Below are 14,685 nucleotides of genomic sequence, written 5' to 3'. Positions count from 1 at the left end.
TGCTAAATGGTGTGGCGCTATGCCCGATGGCTGTAAATGTCTTTTGACTGTGATCAGACGTGGACTCTCATACAACGTGTGAAATTTGAGCCAGATCCAAGCATGTACACCCCATTTCCTGTTTCCAGCTGGTGGCGCTTTGGTGATGGTCGTGTGAAGTAGCTGTGATGAAGGCCGGTGATGCAATGTGTGAACTTTGATGTAGGTCACACCATGTTCAGGCTATTTACATCGCACTTCCTGTTTCATGGCGTGATTGGCCACTGCCACATGGTACGAGTAAAAGTAATATATGGTTGTGATGAAGGCCGGACTCGGATGTAATGTGTCAAATTTGAAGCCGATCAAGTTAAGGCCTTTTACAGTACATTGCACTTCCTGTTCCATCACGAGAATGGCGAAGGTCATGACCTCAAATGGCGTTATGACTGAAACTTATCATATGGTTGTGATGAGGGGTCTCTGATGTAATATGTCATCTTTGAGGCCGATCTGACCATGTACAAGCTATTTACGTTGCACTTCCTGTTTGGTGGTGTGATTAGCCATTGCCACACCCCCAAATAGCATACAAGCAAAAGCAATCATATGGTTGTGATGAAGGCCGGTCTCTGATGCAATTTGTCGAGTTTGTCGCCCATTAAGTGATGTTAATGCCTTTAATACGTCACTTCCTGTTTTTACACTACACTACATTGTTTCTTGGCAAAACGTCCATTTTTGGCCACGCCCTCAGATCTTATGGTGCCATTTTGATACGCCTTGCTCACCAATCTCTATTCTATCACCACGCCAACTTTCAGGTCATTTGGAATTACCCCCTTCAGAATAGTTCTGTCCAGAAAATTCAATTTGGTCCAAAATCTGCGAAAAACCAATATATATTTCAAAATTGCAGACTTCCTGTTGAATTTCCGGTATGGGTATAAGAGACTTTGTGTGCGTCTTGGTCTGTTACATATGGGTGCCGATTTTTGTAGCTCTCGGTGAAACGGGATTCTGGGGCTTTTCTTTTCCAATTTTGCAGGTCAAATGTGTAACTCCCCCAAATTATGGAAATTTTCGTTGAGCCGAGCAAGTGTGCAAAGTTTCCCAAAGAGTTATCTATGCTAAGGCCCTCAAAAACACCTCCATTCAAGCTGACAGATGATAATAATACTAATAATAATAATAATACCTACAGTTTCAATAAGGTCCTTCAGTACTTTCAGTGCTTGGACCCTAATGATGCAAATGAACTAAGTTAACAAACTTCTCCACCTCTGCAACGAGGGTGCTGGAAGTGATGGAAACAACAATAAAGTTCTCCTGATGGTGTGGAGGGTTGTGGTGAGTCTCTGACCTAGAATATCCCACGAGGACGGACTTGGAAGCAGCTCCTCAGGTCTGTCCGGATCATGAGTCTCTCTGTACCAGCCCCCCCAGCCCGGGAACCAGGACTGCAGATACTGCACCATCCCAGAACTGCCACTCTTTGGTATGGACGTGGTGGGAGAGCAGGGCCGGGGGTCTGTACTCGGTTCTCGGACACTCTGAAAGACAAATGTGCGTTGAGTGCAAACTGAAATGTGGCTTACAAAATCATTTTGAAGGTTTGAGATGGTCAAAACACCAGAATTCTACCTCTGAAATCTCATCTTGCTTTCTGAACCAGTCGTGGACGATTTCTCGAAGACTCTGCAGCTCCTCGATCGTCTGCTCATCCTCGACTCGTTCCAGCTCAACCTGAGTGAGAAGAGAAGTGGGTTGTTTTTAACCTTTATTTAACCAGGTTGGTCCCTTTGATATTAACAACCTCTTTTCCAAGGGAGACCTGGTCAAGACAGGCAGCAGCAAAAACACAAAGTCACAGACACAAACACAAACACAAACACAAACACAAACACACAGACACACAAACACAAACACACAGACACAGACACAGACACAGACACAAACAAAAAGACGCACAAAAGAGACACAAAAGTGTGTGGTGAAAACAGATCAGCACAATGGACTAAGTCAGACTGCAGTGGTCCACCACATGATGATGAAAAGTATTCTCATCCACATTCAAACAGTCCAACCTTCGTTTTGCTCGTTTCTCCAGAAAAAGGAGTTGTTCTTTCACTGCAGCACTACAATGACAGGAGTTTCGTGTTGACTGTTCCTCTGTACTCCTCTCTTTGGAGTTTTACAAATAGTCATCAGAAATGTCAAATGTCAAAAACCTGATTCAATTCAGTCCAACATGCTTGTCTGAAAGCATTTCAGATTCTGTTAGAGAAAACAGATCTATACGTATGGTAATATTACTGGCTGCATTTCTTAGATTTTCCTTTTTATTCTGTTTTTAGCTTATATACTCAACTCTATTTGTTTGTGTTTTCTATTCAATTTGTCCCTGTTATACATTCACTTATGATACCCACCACGTATAGAAGTTTTAAATGCTTACTTCGATATTGTCATCACTTTCCTAATCATTGGCAGAATGTTATTTTAATGTTGGCCAATATATTTAATCACGCTATTGGTGAGAATTCCCGTTATTGGCTTTACTCCAACTGAATTGTTCATAATCACTACTTTATGTGGCGGTTATCACATTATTAAATCTCACAGAGTTCCTGAAGAGGCTGTTAAATTTGATCTTATCAATTCGATGCAACTTCATTCATATGGCACCAAATACAACATCATCCTCTCAACGCACTTTTACAAAGAAAAACTTTATTATAAACTCAACAGAAAAATTTAAGCCCAAAGTGATAATAATCAAGACCGAATCAGACCAAACCAGACCAGACCAGACCAGACCAGACCCGACCCGACCAGACCAGATCAGATCAGATCAGATCTCACTGCTGTCTGCCCATCTTCAAAAGAAACAAAGTGCGACCAAACAACAGCTGCTGTACAAAGTCCAACACAAAGTACTACTCATCAGAGATCACAGCTGCTATGTGCTCATCCTAAGTTATGCTGGAAGATGCTGAACGTCCAGGCACCGAACCTAAACCCTGACATTTAGCTTTATTCTTGTCGACAATGTAATGTACCACTTGTGTCTGTGACTGCCAGCCGGGTCACTGAAGCCTTTCTAACAGTGATACAGTGGAGAGCTGCCTGCTCCCCAACCTGAGTCACAGTTCATGAGCCTCTGTGTGGAGTCTGCATGTTCTACCTGTCAGCACGGTTTCCTCTTAGTACCCCCATTTGATAGGTGGCTGTGAGATTGCCTGAGGGCTCTGCATTTTTCCTGTGATGGAGGGGCAGTCTGTCCATGCTGCTCGCTGCCTCCAGCCAGTCAGTTGTGATCGTCTCTCACATCCTGAGCTTTGATTCAGAGGCTAGAAGACAGTCAGTGCTGAGTTTCCAAAGCAGCAGCTGCAGCTGAGGCCTCGGTGAGGCTCACAAAACCTACTTTAGTTATTTCTGAATGAAAGAAAACTTCGATAAACTTAGAAAAAAAGCCCAGGACCGGATCTCTGCAGCTCATTTTCTAAAGCAGAACTCATGTCGTGCTCTCTTTATTTGCACTGCAGGTTATGGCTTTGAGTAAATCAGTGTTGAAGCTCCTGTTTGTTATAATCAAACGTCCACTAGGCATTTAAATGTCTCACAAAAAAGTCCTACTCTGCTTCTTTAGTCTCAATGTGTTAGATGTCTTATATCTTATTAGATGTTATATCTTGAAGTTGGAACATTTTGTGAGCTCTTGTATTGAAATGAAGGGTTTCTGCTGTTGAGAATCACCATTCTGATCCTTATTCAGGACGTGAAGGTGCACTGACTGACAGACACACTATTAACAGAGATGCACCTCTTCCTGATGATCCAGTGGGGCTTGTTTTAGCTTCCTGAAGTACAGGCTGGTGTACTTCTGAGCGTCTTGAGCTCGCTGCAGAGCAAACCCCCAGCTGTTCCTCCTCCGCTGCTCCCGAATCTCACTCAGGTTCGCCTGAATAGCAAACATCCACCACAGCCGGCAGCTGGAGGCAGGACGAGTGACAAAGCACATCTCAGTCACATATTATCACACAGTGTCATTCTGTCATCTTTAAATGGTTAGTTGACATTTCGTTGGATAGAAAATGGTGAACTTACTTCCCAGAAATGGAAACTTTGGGTCTCCACTTTCTATAATGCAGCTCTCGCTCTCTGCGGTCCAGTTCTTTAAGAAATTCCATGATCTGCTGGTACTGGACCTACATGACAGAACAAAAAACACAAGAGACGCTCCAGAAAAACACAAAGCTTCAGGTGTGTTTACACATAACGACGACAAGTCAGGAATGGCACAAATTTATATTCCTGACAGCGGATCACGACTTTGACCTGCATTATAAGATTCAGGGCAGAGGCATCCTGTTATCATGCCTTACAAGTAAAAGCACGAAATGGTGGCGGATCATCACGAGTCATTACGCATGGTCACCAATATTGTTCCACTGTGCTGGGTGCCAATTCTACCATCCAGTTCACATCGCTCCAGATCCAGAGAAATGCCATAGAGTTGCACAGAGAGGAGGATGTGGCAGGGGAGCCAATGCTGTCACGCTGTATAACGCATCAACACGTATCACAACTAATCCACATGCTCAGCTGAGAACTTCACGTATTGAGGCGAGTCTTGTTATTCTTAGAAGATTGTTTTGGCAGCTCCACAAATATCAGGAATGTCACACACCAACACACCCATTTAAGAACCTTATTCAGATGCATTATGTCAGGAATGTGCCAGAAATTACAGGAAAATTATATTCGTAACACATTGTGCAGCTTTCCACTACATCTAGTTCTATTACCCATCATCCCCTTTTACAGTTTGTCTTCCCTGCTCAGTGATTAAAGCAGATAAAGATGAACACAAATAAATGTGTTTTAATATTTTCTTTAAACTTTCTGCTAGTGATGATGAAGGACTCCACCCAGACCTGTGAGAGGCGCAGGGACAGGGGCTCCAGCTGAACCTGGCCCTCGATCCGAGGGGTCTGTCGGGACCTCAGCGGCTCTTTGGAGGCGTTTCTTCTGAGCAGCACAGACGCACACACCGGCTCAAAGATGTAGTGATGCGCACGGCTCTGCATGCACCGCGTCAGGGCCTCCTACAAAGTGAGGAACAATCACACACGCTAAAAACACTGCTTTTAAAACTTTCACACCATTGCCATAGACTGATTCTCTGTGAACGGTAACAAGTCATTGGTGAAGCCAGTTTTTCTAGAGTGGATGTCAGCCAGTCTGTGACCTCCACTCTTTAAAGAAGAATAAAAGCAATAGAATGTCATGAAGAGCTGAAGCTGTGTTTGATGCAATAGAGAGAGTAGGGGTACTTTTCCTGAGTTTTTCAGGTGTCTGCAGCAGGATTTCTACATGTCTGAGTCCACAGTGTGGCAGACGTGTGGTTCAGCCCATGAGGCAGCACCACTTTAATTAGTACCTTCCTTCATTTTGGACATGAGTTACCTCACAGATAAAGGTTTAAGCCATCCTCAGTCCTGAGCTGACCTTGTCACTTCTACATCTGCATCCATTCAAATGAAAGAAATGTAAAGTTTTAGCTAAATGAATGATTACTACAGAGTCATCTCCAAACAATAGACAGAAAGTTCTACAATATAATGTGGGGAAACAATCTAATCTGAGTGAAAGCCGACAATAAAACCCCCTGTGATGAAGCAAAATGTGAGAACTGAAGACATTGAGCAAATGTCTGATTTGAGGTCACACCCGAGACTTAGCAGACAAAATATGCAGTGATAAGAGAGCAGGAGTGGGTGTGGAAATGCTGAAATGGCCTGAGTGATTGATGTTTATCTGCTGGCTGCTGTTTCTCCTCTTGCACCTCCACGAAGTGACACATCGTCTCCTTCCTCCTTCCAACCTCGATCGGGCTCATCATTGACACACCGATGTTTATTATTGACAGGTTCAATTCGTTTATGGGAAAAATAACATTAAACTGTAAAATAACATTAAACTGTAAAATAACATTACACTGTAAAATAACATTACACTAACTGTCATTTGATTTGCAAACTGGGAGGAGGAGGAAGAGGAGCAGCAGCTGATCAAGTTTCCTTCATGCAGGTAATACTCAATGCAGCTCAGACTGCACAGCTCTGCCACAGTCTCTGGCAGAGACTAACAGAGGTCAGCCACCAGCTGCTCTGTTTGCATGAGCATGATTGAGTCGTCATCTTTTTATTGGACTGATAAGAACTTTACGTCTCAAGTTGAGCCTCCCCATTTCCCTCGTCTTTGACCATAGAAACCCATTTCCTTAGCCCCTGAAGCGCCTCAGTGTGGAAACAGAATCTTAACAACAGCTCCACGGTGCTGAAGCCACAAATGTGGCTCACCTGGATCTCATTTGTGGGCAGCTTCCCGAGTATTTCACACTCCGTATCCCAGTACACACTGAAGTCTTGGATCTCCAACTGCTTCTGTCTGAGCAGCTTCTGGGCCTGCAAATACAAGAGAATCCACATTCCCATTAACCCGTTAAAATACTGAAATCCAGCCACCTGCACAGCAAACATTTTAATAACAATAACTGGATTTTATAGATCCAGAGTCATCATGATATCTGACCTTTAAACTGTATTACATGTATACCAGTGGTGTGAGTCAGATAATTCTGCAGTTTATCAATGACTGAGGTAACCACTTTCTTTGTTCAAAGCAATACAGGTGTGTGTGCAGGTTTCCAGTCTGATTTCAGTTTGCATCATGCAAATGCTGAGAAAGACCTTTCAAAACGTCTCTGGATGTATTTGATATGAAGTTACAGAAAGCAGCAAAAAAACAAAAGAGAACAAATAAATAACTCAATAATATATTATCCCAAAAGAAGTCCTGTTCAGATGGTTTGTATAATTATGTGTAAATGTATTTTAAATGTATTTTGGTGTGTCTCTATGCATGTATTTCATTTTCAGTAACACTTACACGTAAACATTTTAATTCACTGTAGAAAGTACTTACGGTGTCTTTTGAAGGGTTCTGCGCGAAGACGTTGTTGATGCAAACTCCAAAAGAAAAAGGTTTCTCCGGGTCAGAGAAGTCATCCTCAAACCGAAGATGCACGTCTTGGATCTTCAGCTGAACCCAGATGGCAGAAAACCACAGTTTAATTGGTCCAAATAACAGATTCAATCTAAAAAAACAGGCTTAACAACAGGAAATTAATTTCCAGATGAAGGTAAAGAAAGGTTGAACAATTGAACCAATAAAATCTGAGTCTCCTCCGACTGGGTATGCTTTTTTTCACTTCAGCTGAGGAATGTTGAGTTTCCAAAGTCTCCGCTTGGTAAGATAACCCCGATTAAATCTAAATAAAGAAAAGTCTCACAATAACATTGCTACAAATGTCTAAAATTGCTAAAACAGCTAAAACCTCCACCTAGAAATCAAAAGCAAAAACAGCTAAAAAGACTAAACAAATACAAGAGTTAAAACAGCTCAAATTAGGGGTACACAATACACCACATATTCATCAATTTGGCAATAACGTGTAAAACACAAAGATCTCAAAGGCTGACTAAACTGTGATAAATGATATTTCCAAATGATCACATGTTAATGAGATCCTGTGCAGCCTTCAGTGAAATAGTTAAAACAGATAAAAACTAGCCAGTAAAAAGCAGAAACAGCCAAAACTGCTGGCATGTCAAAGAACTATCAGGCTTATTGCACCTGCTGATTTATGGTGACGGGATTTCACTTCTAAAGTTCAACTGCTTGAGCATTCCCAAAGCGCGCATCGTTAATCACACTCACCCACTCACACACCAATGTGAACGTTTGATATAGTATATAAACACTGTATTTTGTAGAGTCGAATACTTGAGTTGGACGTCTCACCTCAATGTTTTCCACGATCCTGGTGACCACAGACGCAGTAACAGAGTACCAGTATGACTCTCCTCTCTGCTCACACTCACTCTGTGGAGTCAGAGGAACGATCCATTAGAAAACCTCAGCTGAGCACAAGGTCGGAAAACGACTCTGTATATTTATTATCTGTATAAAACATTAAGACATTTGTGGATAACATGAACCATAATGAGAAAACCCTTAAACAAGTATTTATAAACACAATCTGTAAACATAAAAGATTTCCAAAACAGGCAGTGAGCCTGGTGTGACCAGGTTCCTGAACGAACTCGGAGCGTCTTTGTTGAAAGTGATTCGCCTCTCATGTTAAGTGGATTCAGTTTGATTTATAAGCATTAAAAGCACCAGTCCTCTCAAAGTACTTTCACAGAGAAAAACTGGACGAAAGACTTAAAGATTAAAGGCTTTTAATCACTCTTTATTTCACAAGAAAACATTATGATCCCCGACAGCGAGGCGCTCGCAGGCAGAATGTCTGCCCTGCCACGAGTCAGCCTGCCACCAGCCTGCCTTGATCTGCCACCAGCCTGCCACCAGTCTGCCACCGATCTGCCTTGATCTGCCACCAGCCTGCCACCAGCCTGCCACCAGCCTGCCACCGATCTGCCTTGATCTGCCACCAGTCTGCCAGCGTTCAGCAGGCTGATTTAGACGCTAAAATATTCCTGAGGGACTTTGCATTGACCATTTATGGAAGAATGTGGACGGATATGAACGAAAATTAGGTATGTAACTACGGTTCCATGAATGCCGGATGACCGCCAGAGGTGGTGCTTTTAGCATACGCAGGTCGAGAATATTATGACAACAAAGTGACTTGTGACCTCCCAGTGGCTGACGTGAGTCGATACAGTCACGTGACACCAGAAACTCAGTCCCTTAACCTCTCGCAAGGTCATGCGCTCGGGACGCACTGATGCTGGAAACAGGCGACCTCTTCGTCACCCTCCTCCTCCAACTCTCGAGTGACTGAGGCTAAAACACAAAGTCCACTGAACCTTTTTACAAGTCCCTCTTCAAATATTTATTTCAGACATTTAATAAACAGATAAAAGTGAACTTTATGGGTCTGCCGTGGTCTCCACCTAAATGTTTCAGACACTGACACACACGCTGGCCGTCACAACTATGGGGGCTGTTTTGGTCTCCAGCTCGAGTGCTGCCCCCCATGATGTCACTCTCCTCTGACCTCCACCTTCAGATCAGACTCTTCTTCTCCACCTCTGCAGTCTTTGACCTCTCAGTGGTTCTCACACAGCGGTGACGACGCGCTGCCGATCGTTTTTTTCTTTTATTAGTGATTTCACAACTGTGACAACCAAATAATATAATTTTCCTGACCTCTACCTCCCCCATGACTATTTCGCTCACTGTAAAATTCTGTTTCTTCGCCTTTTCTGCCAGAGTTTAGCGTCAAATCCCGGCGATTAACAGGCTGATTGAGATGCAAAAATATTGACGAGGCACTTTGCAGTGACCATTTATGGCAGAAAGCGGGCGTGTTGAGGGTGGGATATGAACTGCGCAACCTTCGAGGTGGACTGTGATCTATGAAAGGAAAGTGCATGAAGATGTGAGTACGCACGGTTTTACCGATCTGAATTTGTTTCAGCTTTTCGGCACACGTACATTTCTAGTAGGAATCTTTTGCAATGTTTTATAAATGAGGTCCCAGAACAGGGCGCAGATCGCTCTTTTTCTTTGGAACTAGGAAGTACCTTGAATAAAAAATAACCTGGTCCCGCAGGGGGTCCACAGGCAAATAGCACCTTTCCTGTGACAGTGTCTGTGCCCTGACCGGGTCCTGAATCACAGTCATCTTGACCCGACCATGTACAGGAGGCCGAAGGCAGAATTGAATGTGGTACCCCTGGGACAGAGTAGCCAATAATCAAGTTTCTGGGTTCCGGGCAGCACAAAGACTGAGATGCCTGGGTGTTAAAATTCTGACTGCCGGACGACAGGTCTCATCTGCGTGTGCCCTGGGCTCTGGGGGGCCTGGGGGGACGCTGGTTAGGCCGCCCGGCTCTAGAAGCGCGGGGGTGCCGAACAGGACCTTTTGACCTCTGGTCACCACTTTCTACTGTTGTGGTAAAATGATATCTTGGCCTTATACTCATTATATTTGATCATCATAGGCTTCCTACCTTCCTGGCTTTAAGCTAGCAACTCTTGGTTCACTCCCTTTTCCAGCCGTCTTTCAACAAGTAAAGATTCCCTCACTCCCTTCTCCAACAAGGCCTTATCTGCCTGGGAACCAAGGTCAACAGTCCACTATTGCCAAAACTCAAAGTTCAATTGTTCTGCTTCAAACCCCTCCTGTTCCACACTGGTTAACACTCACAGGCGCAACTTGTGAGACGCTCACTCTATCCTGCAGACAGCTGAATGCACTCTGCAGGATCCTGTGCCTTGGGGACCCCAATAAACTTCTCCTGACAGAAAAACCTTGTTTTAACACTTTATTCCAAACAGCAGCAACAACAATGCAACAAAACAGCAACAGAAAATCCACGACACTACCATAAATGGTCAATGCAAAGTGCCTCGTCAATATTTTTGCATCTCAATTAGCCTGTTGTTCGCCGGCATGACGACCAGCCAGCACAGGGCTTAATGGATGCATCCCTGCAGGCTTTTGCTTTAACGGCAATGTCCACTCTGGTTTAGACCTGGCGTCAAGTTTGGCTGGCACAGTCCCCGCTGCCGGAGCGTAGCAATAGGACGTTGAGGAGCGTACCAGTGGTTCCCGAGGAACTGTTTGGTTCGACTGCGCTTGAGGTCTGAAGCCCTGCCGACGAGGTTCAGGAAAAGGATTGTATGGGACTGACCTCCGTCCAGTAGAAGCTGCGGCTCCGGTACTCAAGGGCTGAGGGGCGTGTCTCTGGAGTCCCGCCAACTGCTGGCTAGTGCGGTTCGCCTGTGCGGTGCGCTCGAGGACCTCAAGCGCAGTCGAACGTATTCCTCCGAAGGGGGAACACCAAAAAACGTTGCAGTTGATTGGCATTGGAAGAAAGCATTAGTGGGGGCCTGTTGCCAAACTGGCACCTCTACTCCCAATCAGCTAAGGCCAGTTCTTATCGCCCCAGTCACAGATTCCTACCTCGCAGCTTGAGAGCCCGTAGAGGTATGGGAGCCTGCCTCGGAGACTCGGAAGCTTAATAGATCATAATTCCCTTGAAATATTGTATCAGAAGCAGCCACGGACATCACATCATCATGTGATGCCACTTCCAGCCCCGAGGAGTGACCACATTGCTGCCAGGCTCAGCCTGAAGGCCCTGAACCAGGTCGAGCAGAGATGCCATTACCGGTTCGTAACAGGCTCTGTAACAGATCCAATATAAGTAGACCACTGTCGCTTTTTATAAAAACAAGCAAGCAGCCATAAAAAAACTATTCAAACTGAAGCAGCCGTAAACCGCAAAACATGTGATAAACACAGCCAACAGGGTGTGTAATCGACCAAACAAGCCGAGTTGTGGCTTCAAATAAAGTGCAGCAAGCCAGGAGGCTACAAATGAAATCTACCGAGCATAACACATCGGCGGAAACACAATCAACGTACTCACCAGGTGTTGAATGCCTACTACTCGGCTCTAATCAAAAGTCCGCAGAAATGCCATTTGTGCAGCCCTTGGAGGGCGAGACGACTCGCAGCTCCGACCGCAGGGCGCAGCGCTACAGGCAACAAGCAGCAACCAATTCGAAAGTAGTGGAAACTAGTAATATCGTTACGACAAACCACATATACAAACCTGCGGGGAGAAGGTGAAAAGGAACTGAGCTTCCGGTGTCACGTGACTATATAGACTCACATGAGCCACCGAGAGGTCACAAGTGACTTTGCTGTAATAATATTCTTGATGTGCGTATGCGCAAGGACGATAATCCAGTGCTTAAAGCACTTCCTCTGGCAGTCTAACAGAATGAAATAGAACTGTGCAACCTTCCAGGTGGACTGTGATCTATAAAAGGAAAGTACATGCAGGTTTGCGTACACACGGTTTTACAGATCTGAATATTCTTTGGCACAGGCCATTTTCAGCTTTTGGTTGCATGTGCATTTTTAGTATGGATCCTACGCAATGTTTTATAGAGGAGGCCCCTTTACATTAATACTGACTGGAGGCAGCTAATGAAAGAAAACCATTCATCTGAAGTAACACCAAATCTTCACTGACTCCAGAGGAGTTGCTGTATTGTCTATCTTGACAGCGGCTCCCCTTTACGACAGTAGCAAATGTCTCACATATGGGCAAACTAACGTTGTGGGGAAATGTGAATATCAGACATTCTCTGGGAAACAGAACTTAAGTAAAGGCACGAGGAGGCATGGGGCAGTCTGTTATGAGTCTGTGATCTGTCTGTGTCTGCATGACTGTGAGGAGGCCTCCAACTGTTTCTTTGAATAAACACTCTAGCATCAAGTCAATGTCATCCTTCTGAACCCGAGTATCACAGAGGAAGCAGCGGGAATTCTACAACACACAGTATTTTCTAACATCTGTCGAGGTAATCTTTATGAAAATAGTAGATAATGAAGCAGCTGTATTTACTTTTTTTTCTCTTAAGGATTAGATTCCAGTTTGGTGGATTTCCATGAAGACTGCATGAAGTAATCAGGTTGATGTGCAGGTTAAGGTATGGATCAATCCCATGATGCTTTGCACCAAGACCTCTGTGACACATGATACCACTTCCAGCTTTACTCTGAAGTATTGAACAAACTTTCTCCTTATTCAGAGTCTGATCAGACGGCAGCGAGCAAAGAAGACCTTTTAGTGTTTCCATACTGTATGTGAAGGGTCCCATCATGACATCAGACGAACACGAGGTCAGATAGCAGGAAGTAATCCAATGTGCTGGTTACATGGACTCTGATCAGCTCGTAAACAGAGTTCCTCCACAACCGACTATCCCATCGTCATTTCAATCAGACTTGACCAATCTGATCTGATTGAGGTGTTTACATAGTTTGGGATTTGTTATGCTCCGTGTAACCTCAGAGTTTTTTAATGAGCTGCACATATTTCATATTGCAGAATAGTCAGTGTATCTTCGGACCAGAATCTGATTTCAACTGTGATCCTGGACAATGTGTTCCTGTATAATTTCTTAAGTTACTTCCTGCCCTGTCAATCCACCCACCCTGAATTTGTCCTCCAGAGCCTTGAGGAGGAGTTTCTTGCGCTTGCTTTCCTCCTCTCTCTCCTTCTCTCCGTCATACTCCAGCAGCTGCAATGGGCCGATGATCAGGTTGAGCTGGGACATGGAGATGACCCACGGGTCGCTGTGGGGCCGGTAGAAGGGGATCCGGAGGGTGATCTTTCCAATGAAACCTGGTTGAAATGACAACATGAAGCTGAAGTGACGACATAACTGGACCAACACAGTAAAACTGCACACAGCAGCTACAACTGAAAAATGAGGTTAAAACAATTCGATATATATTTCAGCAAGACAAATCAGGAAGGAGACGTGAAAGAGTCTGGAACATGGACGAGTGTAAGACTCAAACATATAGAAAGTTCAATTTGTCACAGTTACCTTCAGCATGTTACTGTACTGTTGGCAGTGTTGCCACACTTACTGATTACTAGTTACAAGTAGCTTAGTTACTTTACTGATTACTTGTTTTTAAAATTAACTAAGTTAGATACTTTCACCAGCTACCGAAAACACCACCATCTCAGGATAAAAATGGGGGGGGGCTTCCAGCCAATATTTCTTTTTACTCAATAAAATTACAAAAATAGTGTAACATGTCTGCAATTGTGTTGTTGATGCAATGTCAAGGTTTAGTGATGATGTTGGTTAGAGCGAGTTGGCCTGTGATTTGCTGGGAGTGGAGTCAGGTGTGTGTGTGTGTGTGTGTGTGTGTGTGTGTGTGTGTGTGTGTGTGTGTGTGTGTGTGTGTGTGTGTGTGTGTGTGTGTGTGTGTGTGTGTGTGTGTGTGTGTGTGTGTGTGTGTGTGTGTATCCGGTTGGAGGAAAATTAAGAAGCGGTTCTGTTAAGAAATAAGGCGGCTTTAAAGACAAGAAACTCGTCTTCCTTTCCAACATCCTGCAGGACGCAACAATATTAACACACAGTAACTTGCAGAAGTAAGTTTAATCTGATTAAAGCTGCGAGCAGCCTTGATCGGGACCTTGGACTCTGGCCTCTGGCCCGTCGGGCTCGACCTAATCATGGCCTCTGGCCCAATCATGGCCTCTGGCCCAATCATGGCCTCTGGCCCAATCATGGCCTCTGGCCCAATCATGGCCTCTGGCCCAATCATGGCCTCTGGCCTGTCGGGCTCGACCTAATCATGGCCTCTGGCCCAATCATGGCCTTTCGCCCATTGAAATATTGATCAAATTTAAATTTTGAAGGTTTTACCAAAAAGGGACTTTTATTTTGAATAATGTGAAAGCCAGCTGAACTCTAATGTAGCTTGTGGCATAGAGGCCACCACCTAACCCCAATCCGAACCCTAATCTTTCTGGTTTCCATAGATAAGGATCTATTAAGCCACTTTCAGGTCGGGTTGGTCCTGTAACCCTGACCCTAGGTTGAGGTCAAACGTGGGCGGCACCTGGCTAATTAGCTAGTGATCCGTAACCCTAGCGCCCCCTTTAGGCCATCCCCCAAATATCAGCTCAAATGAACAAACTTTGTTAGCAGGCTAATATCTGTTATCTACCTGAAAATGACACAGGTCACTCCCCAGGTGTCCCTGACCTGGAATCTGGTCTTATTTCACATGCTGATCTGCTAAGCTCATTCGCCTAGCATTAGCATTAAAAAACATAAAAA

The 14,685-nt window shown here is 44.4% G+C and overlaps 1 protein-coding gene across 2 annotated transcripts in view; it reads right to left on the bottom strand.

Annotated features, from left to right (window-relative positions):
* The window catches only part of vps13d (vacuolar protein sorting 13 homolog D), a gene marked incomplete at its 5' end in the record, with an annotated part of 91,638 nt that overhangs the window by 69,394 nt on the left and 7,559 nt on the right, over positions 1-14,685 (bottom strand). For both annotated transcript variants that reach the window (XM_080469480.1, XM_080469481.1), the window contains 9 exons: positions 1,343-1,532; positions 1,624-1,725; positions 3,806-3,974; positions 4,090-4,190; positions 4,920-5,090; positions 6,348-6,452; positions 6,973-7,089; positions 7,852-7,932; positions 13,036-13,226. In XM_080469480.1, the coding sequence (XP_080325606.1) occupies positions 1,343-1,532; positions 1,624-1,725; positions 3,806-3,974; positions 4,090-4,190; positions 4,920-5,090; positions 6,348-6,452; positions 6,973-7,089; positions 7,852-7,932; positions 13,036-13,226 (1,227 nt within the window). The remainder of the gene's footprint in view (positions 1-1,342; positions 1,533-1,623; positions 1,726-3,805; positions 3,975-4,089; positions 4,191-4,919; positions 5,091-6,347; positions 6,453-6,972; positions 7,090-7,851; positions 7,933-13,035; positions 13,227-14,685) is intronic.

This window comes from Lipophrys pholis, assembly GCF_963383615.2.
Source record: "Lipophrys pholis genome assembly, chromosome: 8".
Classification (NCBI taxonomy): Eukaryota; Metazoa; Chordata; class Actinopteri; order Blenniiformes; family Blenniidae; genus Lipophrys; species Lipophrys pholis.
The sequence above is the reverse complement of the archived record's forward strand: the minus strand, read 5'-3'. Positions and strand labels throughout refer to the sequence as shown.